Source organism: Sciurus carolinensis, chromosome 2 (genome assembly GCF_902686445.1).
Source record: "Sciurus carolinensis chromosome 2, mSciCar1.2, whole genome shotgun sequence".
Lineage (NCBI taxonomy): Eukaryota > Metazoa > Chordata > Mammalia > Rodentia > Sciuridae > Sciurus > Sciurus carolinensis.
This window is the reverse complement of record NC_062214.1, coordinates 92,363,053-92,377,889: the sequence shown is the minus strand read 5'-3', so window position 1 is coordinate 92,377,889 and position 14,837 is coordinate 92,363,053. Positions and strand designations below refer to the sequence as shown.

Sequence of the window (14,837 nt, the reverse complement as noted above, 5' to 3'; positions counted from 1 at the left end):
TCCTCCCAACAAGGTGTCCTTATAATAAAAGGGTATCTCACTCTGATGGATTTGCAGGTGTATCACCTAAAGCTGTATATGAAGCTATATATGAATCTCAGCGTTGGGCATGATTCTGAATAAACAATTGGTTTGTTTGAAACGGATAAACCGTTTAGCTTTCTCATAAAGCAGAAAGGAAGACAAACAAAGCAGATAGGTGTACTTCCTTTCTCTTTCTCATTCAGTCCTAAGTCATCCCTGTGTTACTCTGAATGTAAAAAATGATCTGGTAGGGATTCAGTACTGTAAATAGAGGAGAGAGTCACTTCTTTCCTTCTCTACCAACAACCAAGGAACTAAAACATCAAGGCAAGATCATAAATAGAAAAATATATAAATAGCATTTATTAAGTACAAAGTAGCTGTTAGTGTCCAAGAGCCAAGCGGCTGTCAGAGTCCTCAGCTGGCCAAAGGCGCCCAAGGGAGGGGCCCGGAGCCCTCAGAGGAGAAGGAGGGAGCCCAACAGCAGCTCGCCCTGGCCCAGCAAGCGACCCCGCTCCAGGCCGCGGCCCTTGTTCTCCGCCTTGACGCGCACAGTCAGGTGGCGCACCTGGTCTACCGTGAGCCCGTCGAAGCAGAAGTCCTGGTCGAAAGCGTCCTTGAGACTCCGCCGGAGCACTGAGCTGCGCTGCTTGCTCGTGGAGCCTGGCAGCTGCAGGACCAAACTGATGCGGCAGCCGAGGGCCAGGGCCAGGGTACCTCCGGCCAGGCCCTCGGCACGCAGCAGCCGGATGCGGAGGCGCCCGCTGCCGGGACAGTAGTCTGCGGCCAGGCGCAAGGCACAGCCAGGGCGGCCCAGTGCCACCATGCCCTCGGCTTCCACGAGTTTCGTCCGTGGGTCCAGGGATGAGGGCAGGCATGGGGGCGCCGGGGTTTGGGGCTGAGAGGCGGAGCCGCGCTCCTCGTCGTCGTCCTGGTTGGAGACTGAGCGGGCGCGAGCCAAGCCGCGACTCCTCCGAGCCCGCAGCGCGCGGCTCAGCAGCCCGTTAGGGGCTCGTAGAAGGCGGCGGCCGCAGGGCCTCGGGGAGAGCGCGTCCCGGGGCGGACAGGGACAGTCGGGTGCCGTGGCAGGAGCTGCGTCCGAGGTTCGCAGGGGCAGGCGGGGAACGTCTCGACCTCCGTTGCCACCATAGGTGTGCACCCGCGGTCTGGCGGCGGGAGGTTGCAGGAGCGCGGCGGCGCGGGGATCCCCGAGAAAGAGCGACTCCTTGCGGCGCGTGTGCGGGCTCTCGAGCAGCGTGCAGAAGCCGTAGGCGGTGAGCGTGCGGGGTAGGTGAGGCAGCGAGAGCGCCGCCTGTGAGCGTGGGTCCCAGTCGGTGAGGCCCGCGCCCTCATCGCCCGCGCGGGGCCACAAGTCTGGTTCTGCCGCGCACCGCCGAGGCAGAGCGGCGGCCGGGGGAGATTCTGGCGGGCACGGTAGGGACAGCCGCGGCGGGATGCAGAACTCGGGGATGCGGCCTGGCGTGAGCACGTTGGAGAAGGCGGGCTCTGGAGCTGAGGAGCGGAGTTTTCCGAGGAGCCGCATGCTCAAAGGCTGGAAGGAGCAAGATCCTGTGGGAGAGAGAAACCGCTGAGTTTGGGCGCCTGGAGCTGCTGGAACCACGCGGGACAGGCTGGATCCTTTTCCCGCAGCCTCGAAAAGTACCTACATGTTTACCTAGGACCCTGGGTCAGCCCGAATCTCTCGCACGCCCTCATACCCACCCTGCCTGTCAGTCACTGAAACTAAATACACGAACAAATAGAAATCAGACCTTTTCCTCTTCTTCAGGCTCTCGGGGTCTGATTACAGGCTCAGAGCCGGTGATTCCCCGGTCGCGGCTGGGGCGCCAGGTCCAACACTGCACCTGGGACAGTGGCGCTCCTCTCTTATACTGTAGCTGGAGTCCCGCCCAGTTGCCTGGAGCCCAACCCCTGAACACTGGACAGCCCGCCTTCCCAGTCACCCCTTCCTACGATGCCTGGAGACCTTCACTGGGTGCTTCCGTGACGCTGTCTCGGGAGTACTCACCTTCTGGTTAGCCCTGGGACCCACATTCGCGCGGAACCTGCAGCAAGTGGTATAGAGAGGGGGCGGGGGTCGGTTGGGGGAGCTGCAGGTGAAGAGAGGATGCTCTGTCGTTCTGCGGAAGAATTGGCTGCTGGAAATGTTTGCTGCATCTTGGGGAACGTGAAGAAAGATGAAGAAACAAGAAGTTTCTAGGCTAGGAGATAAATCCAGTCACCCACTCTGCGTCTGACCTATAAATCCTAGAGGCTTCTATTTTTCTGCCTCCTCGCCCTCGCCCCGTACAAATGAGTACCCATTTCCAAATGCAGATGCTCTTCGACTTAGAATAGGGTTACACCAGGATAAACTCATAAGAAACTGAGAATTTTATTAAGCTAAAATTGCATTAGCCTAGCCTCCTTACACATGTTCCGAATGCTTACTTACATCAGCCTCGGATTGGGCAAAATCATCTGAGGCAAAGCCTATTTTGTAGTAAGATGTGAAGTAGTTCATTGACTACTTATTGAACGTGGAAAACAATGGTCGTATGGGCATGCACTTGCAACATCATAAAGTCAAACATTAATGTCCAGAGTTTAAGTCGGAACTGTCCCTCACCCTTATCTAGCATCTGACTCCCTCTGCTGGACTGTGATCTCCTTAATAGCTTAGGGCCTGGCTCAGTGGATGGCTCAGTGAAGTAGAACATATATCTGTAAAAATTTCTCAATGACTTCAGGTGCTGCCTGTCATCTTCATTGTCACAAAAATTGGGGCTTCTGTCTCCTGCCCTAGAAACGACACTTGATATTTTCAAAGCAACTCTTTTTCCTTCTGCTCTGGCATAGACATATTCAGTTAGGAAAGCAATTTACAGAAAATCTAAGTTTCCTCTTTCTACCCTCTAACTTCATTTTCTGAGATGAGAAAACTCAGATCCCAGAGGCACTTGGGGAAATTTTGTGAGGGTTAAAGAAAGCTCCTGAATGTCAGAACCCATAATTAGCAATTTCCTATTTGACCTTGCATGTCATATTTTTTGCTATTTAAAATGCCCTTTCTCTGATTTTTCTTTCTATAGGAATTCCTGTTTATTACCCATAATTCAGTCCACACATCCTCCCCTTCAGGAACTTTTTCCTAACTCTCCTGCTGCAGTTCATCAGCCCTTCTTGATTCGCTCCATACGCATAATATGTACCACTATTGTTTCATTCCACATGCTGCTTTGGAATTTGGGGTTTATAGGTTTCTATCCCCTAATCAACTAAGTTACCCGTGAGCCAGGACTGGGTCAGTGCAACCAGAGTGGAGTGTAGGGAACCTGTTATGAGTGTATGTAAAATAAATAAAAATCCTAAGATATGGAATCTGGTCTGACTCCAATCCAGTTGCCCTATCCAAGGGTCAAGGCTGCCTCTTATTTCGCTCTTATCCAATTCCAGCACCAGGGATATGATCCCAGGCAAACAGTTAAGGGTCAGTAAATATTTGTTGAATTATATTGTGTTGATTTGATGCCAATCTATAATCCAGGTCTTATGATTGTCAGGTGCTTTCAGCCACATATCTTTGTAACTACATTATTTGAGTTCTTTCTTACAACAAATCAGTGAGGCAGACATTGTATCTCTTTTCCACATGAGAAACTGAGTCTCAGTTTAAGAGATTTGTCTGGGATCATTCAAGTGATGATTCATAGTCCACATATCCTAAGTCCTAATTTTTTTTTCTAATTTCTACCCTCTGTCCTGCCTGCCTTTTTCTTACCTTCCCCTCTATTCACTCTGTTCCATATAACCACTGAGTCTATGGTATGTTAAGCACTCCGTGACGTGTATAGCACTTGATATTCAGAATTTTTATTCTTAAACCACCCCAGTCTATCATTAAGTATTTGCTTTGGGATAAGCCCCAATATTTCTAAATCTTTCAAGTTAAGGATAGTGAATGCTTTCTCTGTGTTAATAATAAATATTTATTTCTTAATTGACCATTGTTCCCCTTTGGGGTATGCTTTTTTGAGGGGCAAGTACCAATTGATATTTAGCCACTGGGGCAGGGAGCAGCCGTCCTCCTAAAGCAAATGTTCAGGCAGAGGCATCTCTGAGGACTCTAATAGGAAGATTTCTCTTTGGCTTATCAGGACAATCTGCAGATTGGTGGATGAGGGGTCTTCTCTAAGGCACAGGATGTCTCTATGTCCCAGGGTATATCCAACTCATTTCAAACTAAAGCTCTGTGAAATTGACTTTTCCTCTCCTGGGAGCCGTTATGACAGAAACAGGCATGCCATCATGGGGAATGCCACTGAAAGCAGGACATGAGATGTGAGGCAATGTGATGCCAGCATGTCCGCATCTATAGAGCAACACAAGCAGGACTGAATAAACAATCTCTGTCAAAAGGGTTCCCCAGAAACAAGTTTCCCATGGATTGAGATCCTGTAGAAGAGAAAGTCTGGTAAAGGGAGATTAAATTACTTACCAGGAACTCACTCTAGTTGGTCATTCCTTTGTACTCATGACTGCAGATTGAATCAGGAGTTATCCTTCAACATTCTTAAATCACATTTGGACAAAGTGAAAAAGCACCCATCAGTGGAGACTCCCATCTCTCCAGTTGCTTTGTTTTGTGCCTAATCACTACCCAAAGTCTGCTATTATCTTGTATTCAAAGCTTTGAAATTATTTCAAAGAAACTATCTCAATCTTAATGTTTACTGGCTACTCTATGTATTGGGTAGAACCATGTTAAATGTTTAATATATTTTATCTAAACAACTCTATGCAGAAGATAGGGATAAGGAAAAATGAGACTTGTAAAGGAAAAAATAATTTGTCCAAAGTGTCCATATCTAGTAAGAGCAGAGTTGGGACTTAAACCTAGATCCATCTGGCTCTTTGTCATCTGGCACTTTCCTAGAGTGCTCCCATCAAAGCAATTAAAAAACATCAAAAAACATCTTTTGTCTAGGTGGCTAGGCAAAAGAGACCCACTGGATCTGAGGTCTTGAGTTGAAACTTTATTAATTAAATAAAAACCTAATATTGTGAAGCATGAAATTATCATAACAGGAAATCATGCGCTAGTTGTACATAGTAGTTCTGTGCCATTTGTAAACAGAATCCTTGTTCTCCCAAGAAGTGCATTCATCCTCTTTATTTATACTATACTTAGTTTCAAAAAAGGATTCAGGGTGACTTACATAACAAAGACCCAGGAAATTTATCAGCCACTAGAGCCTGACGTGATGAAAATGGAAGAAATGTGTTATTGACTGAATAAACAACCTTTTATGAGATCACCGATTGCTTATGTCAACACCTATGACCTGGAATGGGAAGGATAAGATAGGGAGACAGTTTAAGAGTCTCCCTGGGAAAGGTCTGGATGGTGAGAAGTCCCACAGAAGATTCACAGTCTACTAACCTCTGAAAGCCATGGGAGAACCTGTGTTTGCCCATGTGGGAATGGCCTTGTCCCTTTACAGTATAAAATACAATCTCAAAAATCATCAAGATGACAGAAAATCAGAAACATATTTCTGATGTAGCCTTCAAAGAAACTAGCAAAAACCAAAAACTATGTGACTCAATATCATAATTAGACACTGATGTGATTTCCTAAGGCCCAGTCTTGGAAAGGAATAAACAGCATCGAAGTGGTGTGTGAGGGAGGTGACTGATTTTTCTCATCTGTTATTTCCTTTTTGCAGCTATTGAAATTTTTATCAATTTACATTCTAGTTCATTGAAAGTTTGAGCAAGCCTACAAAAATATGTACACAGATAAAAATAAAAATAAGTAGACAAAGTCATTGGGATGGAAGAAAAATAAAAGTAGGGAAGATATGATAAAATTGGAAATGAGGTTAGAATGGGAGATGTGGGGTGAGGCTTTGTAACTGCCAGAGTACTGCAGGAGGAACACAGGGTCTGGCATCCAAGGCGTTGACTTTGAGTTCTAGTTCAGCAATTTGCTCTTTCTGTGTCTTTGATCAAGTCACTGAACCACTAATATACCTCGTTTTCATCTGTAAGATGGGGAAAATGTGCCTAAGATAAAATAATTTTGTGTGGAAGAACTTGGTAAGCCTTCACATGCTGTTGATCCTCTTCTGTTCCCTCATTTCCATGCTTCAGTATATGTCCCTCCACCCTTACCTGCCTTCAACACTCCTGCTCCTCCTCCTGGGACTGTGCTCAAAAGTCACTTCCTCTTGAAAGCCCTCTGTAACTGGCCAGGCTTGGTCCTGTACCACCCTTTTCCAGCCTTCCTTCAGAGTGAACACAGAGATATGCAGTAGATTTTGGAGTTCCTCAACCTTTGGTTCACAAGTCTGGATCTCCCAGTTTCTGTATGTGTAACCTTGGCCAACTTTGTTAGAGCCTCTGAGCTCCCATCCTATCTGTCAAACGAGAGTAATAGTCTGTGTTAGCTGCATTTTGTAAGAATCAGAGAACGGGTATAGAAAATACAAGTTATGGGCAAAGTGGTGTGTGTCTGTAACTCCAGCTCCTCAGGAGACCGAGGCAAGGGATCGCTTGAGTCCAGGAGTTCAAGACTAACCTGGACAACATAGCAAGATCCCCCCCCATCCCAAAAAATAAATAAAAAGGTACAAGGTACATAATAGGACTCACCATATTTTGGTAATCATACTAAAATAATTTGTTTGGGTTATGTTTTCCACATTAAACTTCCAAATTTCTTGCTAAAACACATCGTTTATATTTGAAAGGACAGTTTTTGGAAACAGCTTATGAAACACATTTGAAATGACCTCTTATGCATACTAGTTCTTCACATTGAAAAAGCTTCAAAGAATTGCACAGTATTTAATAGTATAATAACTAAATGTGTAACAAGTTAACAAATGAAGATTGAGGTGGATCAAATCAATATCCATTTTTTCCTGAAGACTATGAAGATTTTTCCTATTATTTGTTAATTTTTTCAGATAATATCTAGACCAATCCATGGTTACCTTTTAAAATTCTCCAACTCATTAGATGTTCTTCTTTGATGTCAGAGGTTTGTCTCTTTCATGTTGGTTCAGTGTACACAGAAGTCCTAATCACTTTACAAACATTGTATTTTTTAATCCTCATGACAATCATGGCAACCTAATACTTTATAGCTAAAGAAATTGGAACTTGGTGTTGTCGTTCAACATATACTTGGCTGAGCCTTTATTCAAACGCTGGTCTTGGCTGTCAGTATTATGTTCTTTTCCCCAAACAGTCCTTTCGGTTGGTTATGATCCAGAGTGTTTATAAAATATACTGGAACATTTGTTTCTCAGCCAGAGCAGCTTGTACTCAAATTGTCATCAGAGATGAGAAGTAACTTGAAGTTGTAGGCAAACATGCATGTATCACTGCCTTCTTTTATCCACCTTGAAAACTCTGCTTCAGACTTTGTCCACTTTCTCTAGGTGACATATTCCCTCTCCACAGGTTCAATTTAGGTGTCTAGTGGTTGCTTCTGGGAGCCACTGTCATCAGCCTCCCTGCTCCATCTCCCATCTCCTCTTCACTCCTCCCAGGAACTGAACCACTGACCTGATTTTCTCTGGACTCCCACAGTGTCACACTCTACTGCTGCTGAATTTTGCATACTCCGTGCCAGTTGCTTATTTGTTTTATTGGAATCCTTGGGGAGGGGAAATTCGATTTTCATCTCCATCAGAGAACCCTGTGCATACAGTAAGTGATCAAATGTCTTACTTTGCCCTGCTTTTCCATGCATAGGTTTATGTATCAAGTCTTTTAAATCAGCATTTGGGTAAACTGAGGCCAAAGACCATCAGTCATCCCCACTCAGATGAGTGCAATGAGCATAAAAACATTTAATAGTTTACCCATTTAAATATACTTTCCTTTGATAATACAAATTTTCCCTATTGCTGCTTAAAAGATACAACTATAAGTTTTGTAAGTAAACTAGTATAAGTTCTTAAACTTAGTGCAAATTTTTAAGTTGCTCAATCTATGTAAGTGAATAGATTTTTTTCCTATGTGATATCTCTTAACTATTATTCCCTTAATTCATTACAGGTGCTCTGGTCACTGTTGCTTAAATCTCAAGTCAAAGAAATTGTTAATATTTCAAACTTATGGACACATTTATCTTATAAAAGATTATGTTGCTTCTATCTTAATCCAAGTAATAGATGTAACTTTTATTCAATGCGATGAATATGTAAGCCTAAAGTAAAATTACTTATATATTTATCATGTTGCTGTTTAATCGTAAATTGTTTTGTTTGATCCCCAATCAACTTCTTGATCCTTGTTGGCCAATTATGTGTTTTAATATTTCATTCTAGGACTGAGAACAGCACCCAACTTATTAGTATTCTATCTTCCTACTCCTCAATGTTACCAAAATGTTGATATATGTGCTAAACCGATAGCAAGACTCTTTTTGAAGTCAGGCTTTTGTATTTTATGCATGCAGTTGTATGCAAGCAATATAAGAAATATTAAACTCATTCACCCACCAGCCATTTAAAAAGAGTATATCTTGTGCAGTTGCAGATACATATATTATGCTCCTCTCTCACATTCCCCTGCTTCATTTCACCCTTCCAGAGTTAACTACATTCTGAGTTTGGGACTTTTAATTCTCTTGCTTATATTTAAGTCCAAACTGTGTGTGTATTCCTACATAATACGTTATTTGGTCTTGTATGCTTTTATCCTTCACATAATTAATAGATTGCGTATCTTGTTTTGCAACTTCCTTTTTTAATAAGTCTAATGCTGGGAGCGGTGATTTGAATCACGGGCTCTGACTGTCCGTTGACAGGAGTGCTCCTGTGCTGGGAACTCCCATGTGCAAAAGTGAGAGTTGAGACTGCCCAGTTGCTATGGTGATGCCCTGCTCAAAGGAGGTTCTGTGCATGGTGGGGCACTATCATTCTTGACCCTGAGTTCAGACACCAGCTGCCAGGGGTAAAGACTTATGACTGTAAGCTGATAATTACAATTGGGCTGCCCAGAACTTCATCCTTCATCCTGAATACTTTGAAGAAACTTCCTCACAAAAAACCCTTTTGGTGTTAAAAGCTGTATAATAAACGTGCTGAGCTAGCTCTGTGGCATTACTCCCATCAGAAAGTAATGTCTCACCTGGTCTCTGTTTTCCATCTCTAGGAATCTGTCTTTTCTAAATCCCCATTAATTTTCTGAATTAACTGCCATTCAGCTCACAGCATCTATGTGTATGAGAGAGTCATTTATTTATGGGAGTGGGTGTAAACCTACTTTGTTCACTTTCATTCTTGTAGAAAATTTCATATATCACAAGAGTGAATAACACAGAATAGTAGTTGGCTACTACTAATGGGGGCTACTCCCCTTGGTGAAATACGCAGTTAAAATAAACACTTCAAAAATGTAAGAACTTAACTACAGAGGAAATGTTTTCAGTTAAGAAGATCTGGTTTTCTCTTAAGGAAAATCTTTAAGGTTGCAAATATTTCCATCCATATTTTAGGATCACCGTGATTCAAGATAATTAACATCAGGTAACATACACAGACTTTCAGAGAATGCTAACTAAATCTTATTTCATCTTAGCAATCAGTGGGGTGTTACTGTCAATTAACAATACAGTGAGACTAATTCCAAAGTGCTTGTCAGTAATAACTTTTTGTTAGATACAACTAATAAGGTGATTGCTGCCTGGAAACCAACCTCTAAATTACCTCCTTGTCTCCCAGGTTTCAGAAATTCCTCCTAGAGCACAGTGTTACTAAGAGAGTTCTCACATTGAGCTATAATCGGTTATTAACTACTTAGTACCATGCTTCTCAAACTATATTCTCTGGGACTATAAAATCATGTAAAATTTCCAGAAGTTTTATGGGAAAATGAATTGTGTGTGGTCCAACATACGGGTATACAGGTACTGGGTATGGGTGCCATACAGAGAGCAGTGGCAAAAACAAAACAAAACAAAACACAAGATTATGAAACTTGCTCCTTGAGGAGGGGAGCTATCTTCTCTGTGTTTCATAAAACTTCTCAGTGCATCACTTCCAAGTTACACCAAAGCTGTAAGTTTGAATTCCTTTGAAATTATATTCTCTGTCCCAGTCCATCCGTATGGTCTCACAACAGATAAGCATTACAACTTTGATTCACAGAAATTGTAACAGAGGTACTAAATGTTAAGCTATTCCCCAGATGCTTCCAGTTTTATCATTTTATGTCTTTTATTATACAAAATGGAAGTTTAATAATAACTGTGTTTCTGGGGAAATAATGCAAGCTCTCATGAGATGCCTCATTTTTATCATTTGCAATAACCGGGATGGGAATACATAAAACCAGAATCCTCACAAGTATTAAATGAATAAAAATATATATTTATAATATTGCCTGGGGTACAGAAAGTGTTCCATAAATAGGAGCAAATGTTATATGGCGGGAAAACACTGGACATAGTAACATATGTGACAGGGTTACTTGCACCTTTAACTGAGGTACTTTGGCAAAAGAGACATTGAAAATCTCCCTTTCTTTATAGAAGAGCAATCAAACATTTGTCTTGAGTCATGTTTTTCTTGCTCCTATTTGAAAGTTGACACTACTTGTTCAAATTGGTGGGAAAAACTAGCTTGAAGAACCCTTTTATTCTCTACTACCTTCAACTGGATGACAAGAACCCAACAAGTCACTAAGGATGAACTCAAATGAAAAAAGGTGGACTCTGATAGCTGGGACTTTTAGGTCTGACAGTAGTTAACACTGTTACTCTACTCACATTCAGCATTCCTGAGGTAAAAACCCTGAAAGGGAGAAGCATCCTGGTCCCATGAGGAGGATGTGTGTTAGGATCAGAACTACTGAGAATAACAGTGAAGTACGTTAACTAGATGGAACCACAGGGGAGTTACCTGTATTTGAAACCATGGGGCCTAGACAGGAGTCTCTTCAAAGCAACATCATGGACTGAAGACCAAATTATCTACATTCCAACCCTATCCTCTTTCCCAGAATAAAGGTCCAGGGCCCTGGTACAGTTGAAGTAGTCAAGTATGCTCCCCTGATTAGTACAGAACACTTCTATTCTTCATATGTGGGGGCTCCTAATCATATGACATTTTTGTACTCCAAGTAGTATGAAACTATCCTTATCTATTACATATAGAACAAAATATTATTAAATTTGTATTGTCTTTGGAAGATGTTTCACAAATATAAATGTATTTTGGGATCTTATATCATCAAAAGTACAGCTGCACTGTACTGTCACTTTGAAATGAATACATAATGAGATGGCAGACAGCTCAAAAAGTTCTAATGTAGCATTTACGCACTGCAGCACTAGGCATACACAATGGTGCCATTTGTTCCATAAGTGGTTATCCACAATTTCAAAGAAGCTTCCACATAACAATCCACCTATCCCACCCCATACTGGTTCACAGAAGCATCGCTGCTCTCCTGCATCAAAAGACATCAAATATCACATTGCTGGGCTCTTGTTCTCTGTGTCTCTAGTTGATGTCTGCTCATCTTCTACTTGAAAATCCTCCTGGAATGAGACCTGTGGGAAGCGGCAGATTTGTTAAATAAGTTAAGGCTATATTTATAGTACAGATGTTTTAAAATGATGTTGTAAAAGAGTATAAGCTTAGAAAAAAATTAAAAAGAAAGTATTATATTAAGAAACCCAATTTCTGAAAAAAAAATTATGAATGGGCAAACACCATTAGGGGTTTTCACTAAAATGAGACCAGTAAGTTAACCCTGGATTATTGAGTTGGAAATGATTCTAATATTTATTCGCTTACCTGAATTTTCTGGATTTACCAAAATAAAGATGCATTACTTCTATAGTGGAACTCCCTCACTCTTAAGAAGTAGATACTTCTGGTGAGAGAGAACTAAAGCTACTTTAAGTAGACAATAAATTTGAATAACCAACAGTCTAAGACATCAGAATAACCAACAGTCTAAGACATTTTAAATAGGTTAGTATATTTTAAGTTGCCACTTCAGAACCTGGGTCCAGTTTGGGGATGTGGCTTAATGGAACAGCATTTGACTAGCATGTACAAGGCCCTGGGTTTAATCTCCAGCAACACAAACACGCAAATAATAAATAAATAAATAAATACCCAACAGAACCTACACACTTGGGAAAGGACAAATCTAGGGAATGATTTTAGATGCTTAGGAGAGCACATGATTTCCTTAAAAGCCCAAGACAAATAACAGGACTTGAACCTGATAACACTGTGGTTTTCCCTGATGCCCTTATACTACTCTGGGATATTCTTACAGCCTTACAACCTACAACTAGGAGCTTGATAAGAAAACACTGCATTTATTTAGAGAGGGGGAAAACAAGAACCATGAGCCTCTGGAACAAGCAAATCTGGCCCGGCCCAGTTCAGTGAATAAGAACTAGTCACAGGAATGACTCAGTGGTATGAATCTCTATGGAACTGAACATTGGACAGTTCCCTGGAGATGTGCACATCAGGAGGAATGGATGCAAGGAGGTAGTTTACACTGAATGACATGTCATTTTAAGTTTGGTTATTTTTGTTTCCTGACCTTTAAAAGTACTTAGGGTCATAATTAATATGCAGTCAATGGATACCCCAGAGAGATTCATTTGGAAAAAAAATGGTAAAGTTGATCCAAATGAAGCTAACTTGGAGAAAGCGCTTTGGTTACCTCCAAATGTCAAATTCTATATTCAGGTCAGAGGAGGAAAGGTGGACACCTTCCTCTTTAGTTTCTTTACATTCATACTTCTTGTCTCATTCTCTAAAATATTCTGCCCTCCTCATTCACAAGATTTTGAGATCTTTGAGCCATTACTTAGGTGGAGATTGATAAAACATTATTTTGTGCCACAAATTAAAACTTAACAGTGCTTAAAAATTGCTGTACTTCTTATTCTTCTTCTAGCATTCCCAAGGAGTTCATTTGGACAGACCCAGTTCTCCGGGAGTGTTGGGTCTCTTGTGGTAGAGCTTGGCTTATGCTGGCAGCACAGGACTCTGGAGGGTAGCAGGAACTTGATATTGAATTGTAGAACTGCTTGACCTCTGGCCAGCAGCACTTACTGGTGTAGTCTTCTTCACCTTCCTGCTCTGGATAGAATGGGCCTGGTGCCATGCTGGGTACTCATGTCTCAGTCTGTGGAAAGGAAGAGGGGCAGTATGACTGCCTTTGCAGGGATGAGATCACTGGGGAAAGCGCCTATCAAGTTCCTACTCAATGTAGCTGACACATTCTCTCAGGCACAGCAGTTGCCTAGGCTCCCCAAATTGGGATGACTGGGACATTGGGTGGTCACAGTTCCTTGGCCCAGCATATTCTTGGGTGTAGAACACCCAGATTCACTTTGAAAGGCAGAGCTATAACCCCCAAAGGCTACAAGCTTCTCTTGTTGTTTGCACCTTTGTTTAAACTGATGCTATAAGAAAGCTGTAAATCTTGTAGCTCACTTAAAGAGGGTATCAAATGGGAGTTCTCACCTCTTTCAGTGTTTATGGAAGAAGACCAGTAGGTAAAGAGAAAAAGCTGAGAAAGAAGAACTCCATCTAATGAGAAACAGCAAGGTATAGACAGTCAAGAGCCAGATTCTGGCCCCATAACTGTATGAACTTATTATCTAAGTTAACCACATATAATTCCCTCAGCAGTCCTATGAGGACAGTATTACTAATGTCATTCTCATCCCCATTTTATAGGAAAGGAGACCAGTCCAGAGCATAAAATCTTTAGAATAATGCATGGAATATAGTTGTTGCTATATGCATATCAGTTAAATGAAATTAAAGAGGGGACTTAAAGACACAACAGCTAGCCATCAAGACTATACCATGTCTATTTCCAAAGAGCCAAATCTCAGCTGGTGCATCTTCCAAACCAAGAAGCCAAGTCTTCCATCTGAAAAATCAAGCAGAGTCACCACAATTAATTTCCAGACTAATAATTGAGATCTTCAGTTGCTTATTCACACCACATACCTTTAATGATCAATCACACTCTTTTAAAAAATTTCCAGGTTGGGGCCTAGTACTGCAGATGAGAAGATACCACATATTATTTTATTTAGCTTAATTTAAGCTGGTACATAGATAGTATATGAAACTGTAATATTCCTTTCAAAGTATTTTGTCACAATATTCTAGAACAGGGAGTCAGCAAACTTTTTTTGGAAAGGGCCGGGTAGCAAATATTTTAGAATTTGCCAGCCATAGCAAATTCTGCTGCTCCTGTTTTTTATAACCATTTTTTATAACCATAAAGTCAACTACAGTAACAAACCCGATTGGTAGTTTATGTGGCCAGACCAAAATTTTTGAATGTAAGCTAAGCATAGTTTTTTATCTTTTATTTTAAAATTATGTCCAAAAGTAAAACAAAGGACAAGTGACAGACACTGTATGTGACCTGCAAAATCCAAAATATTTGCTGTCAGAAATATTTACTACAGAAAAAGTTTTATGACTTCCATTCTGGAGAATTACAGAATAAGAATATTATTCTTAAAAAACTAACCTCTGTTACATTTTCTTTAGTCCACAGAAGTAGTTTTTTTTTTTTCAAACAATAACAATCATCTCCAAGGATGCAGAAAAAGTATTCATCATCTGACAAAATCCAACATACATTCCAGATTAAAAACTCAGCAAACTAATAAAAGGGACTGTAATTGTGACTCTGTGGTAGAGTGCTTGCCTGAAGCACTAGGTTCGATTCTCAGAACCACATATAAATAAATAAAATAAAGGTTCATTGACAAGTAAAAATAATATTTA

General features: G+C 41.4%; 1 protein-coding gene and 1 non-coding gene across 2 annotated transcripts; both read right to left on the bottom strand.

Annotated features, from left to right (window-relative positions):
* Positions 1-399: 399 nt before the first annotated feature.
* Positions 400-1,875, bottom strand: LOC124977882 (C2 calcium-dependent domain-containing protein 4A-like). Its single transcript, XM_047541793.1, has 2 exons — positions 1,797-1,875; positions 400-1,593 (listed from the first exon to the last, which is right to left on the bottom strand). The coding sequence occupies exon 2, from the start codon at positions 1,565-1,567 to the stop codon at positions 482-484; it is 1,086 nt and encodes a 361-aa protein (XP_047397749.1). The 5' UTR covers positions 1,568-1,593; positions 1,797-1,875; the 3' UTR covers positions 400-481.
* An 11,515-nt stretch (positions 1,876-13,390) lies between these two features.
* On the bottom strand, positions 13,391-13,518 carry LOC124978508 (small nucleolar RNA SNORA68). Its single transcript, XR_007107489.1, has one exon. It is a non-coding gene; the product is annotated as a small nucleolar RNA SNORA68 (small nucleolar RNA).
* Between the last annotated feature and the right edge of the window lie 1,319 nt (positions 13,519-14,837).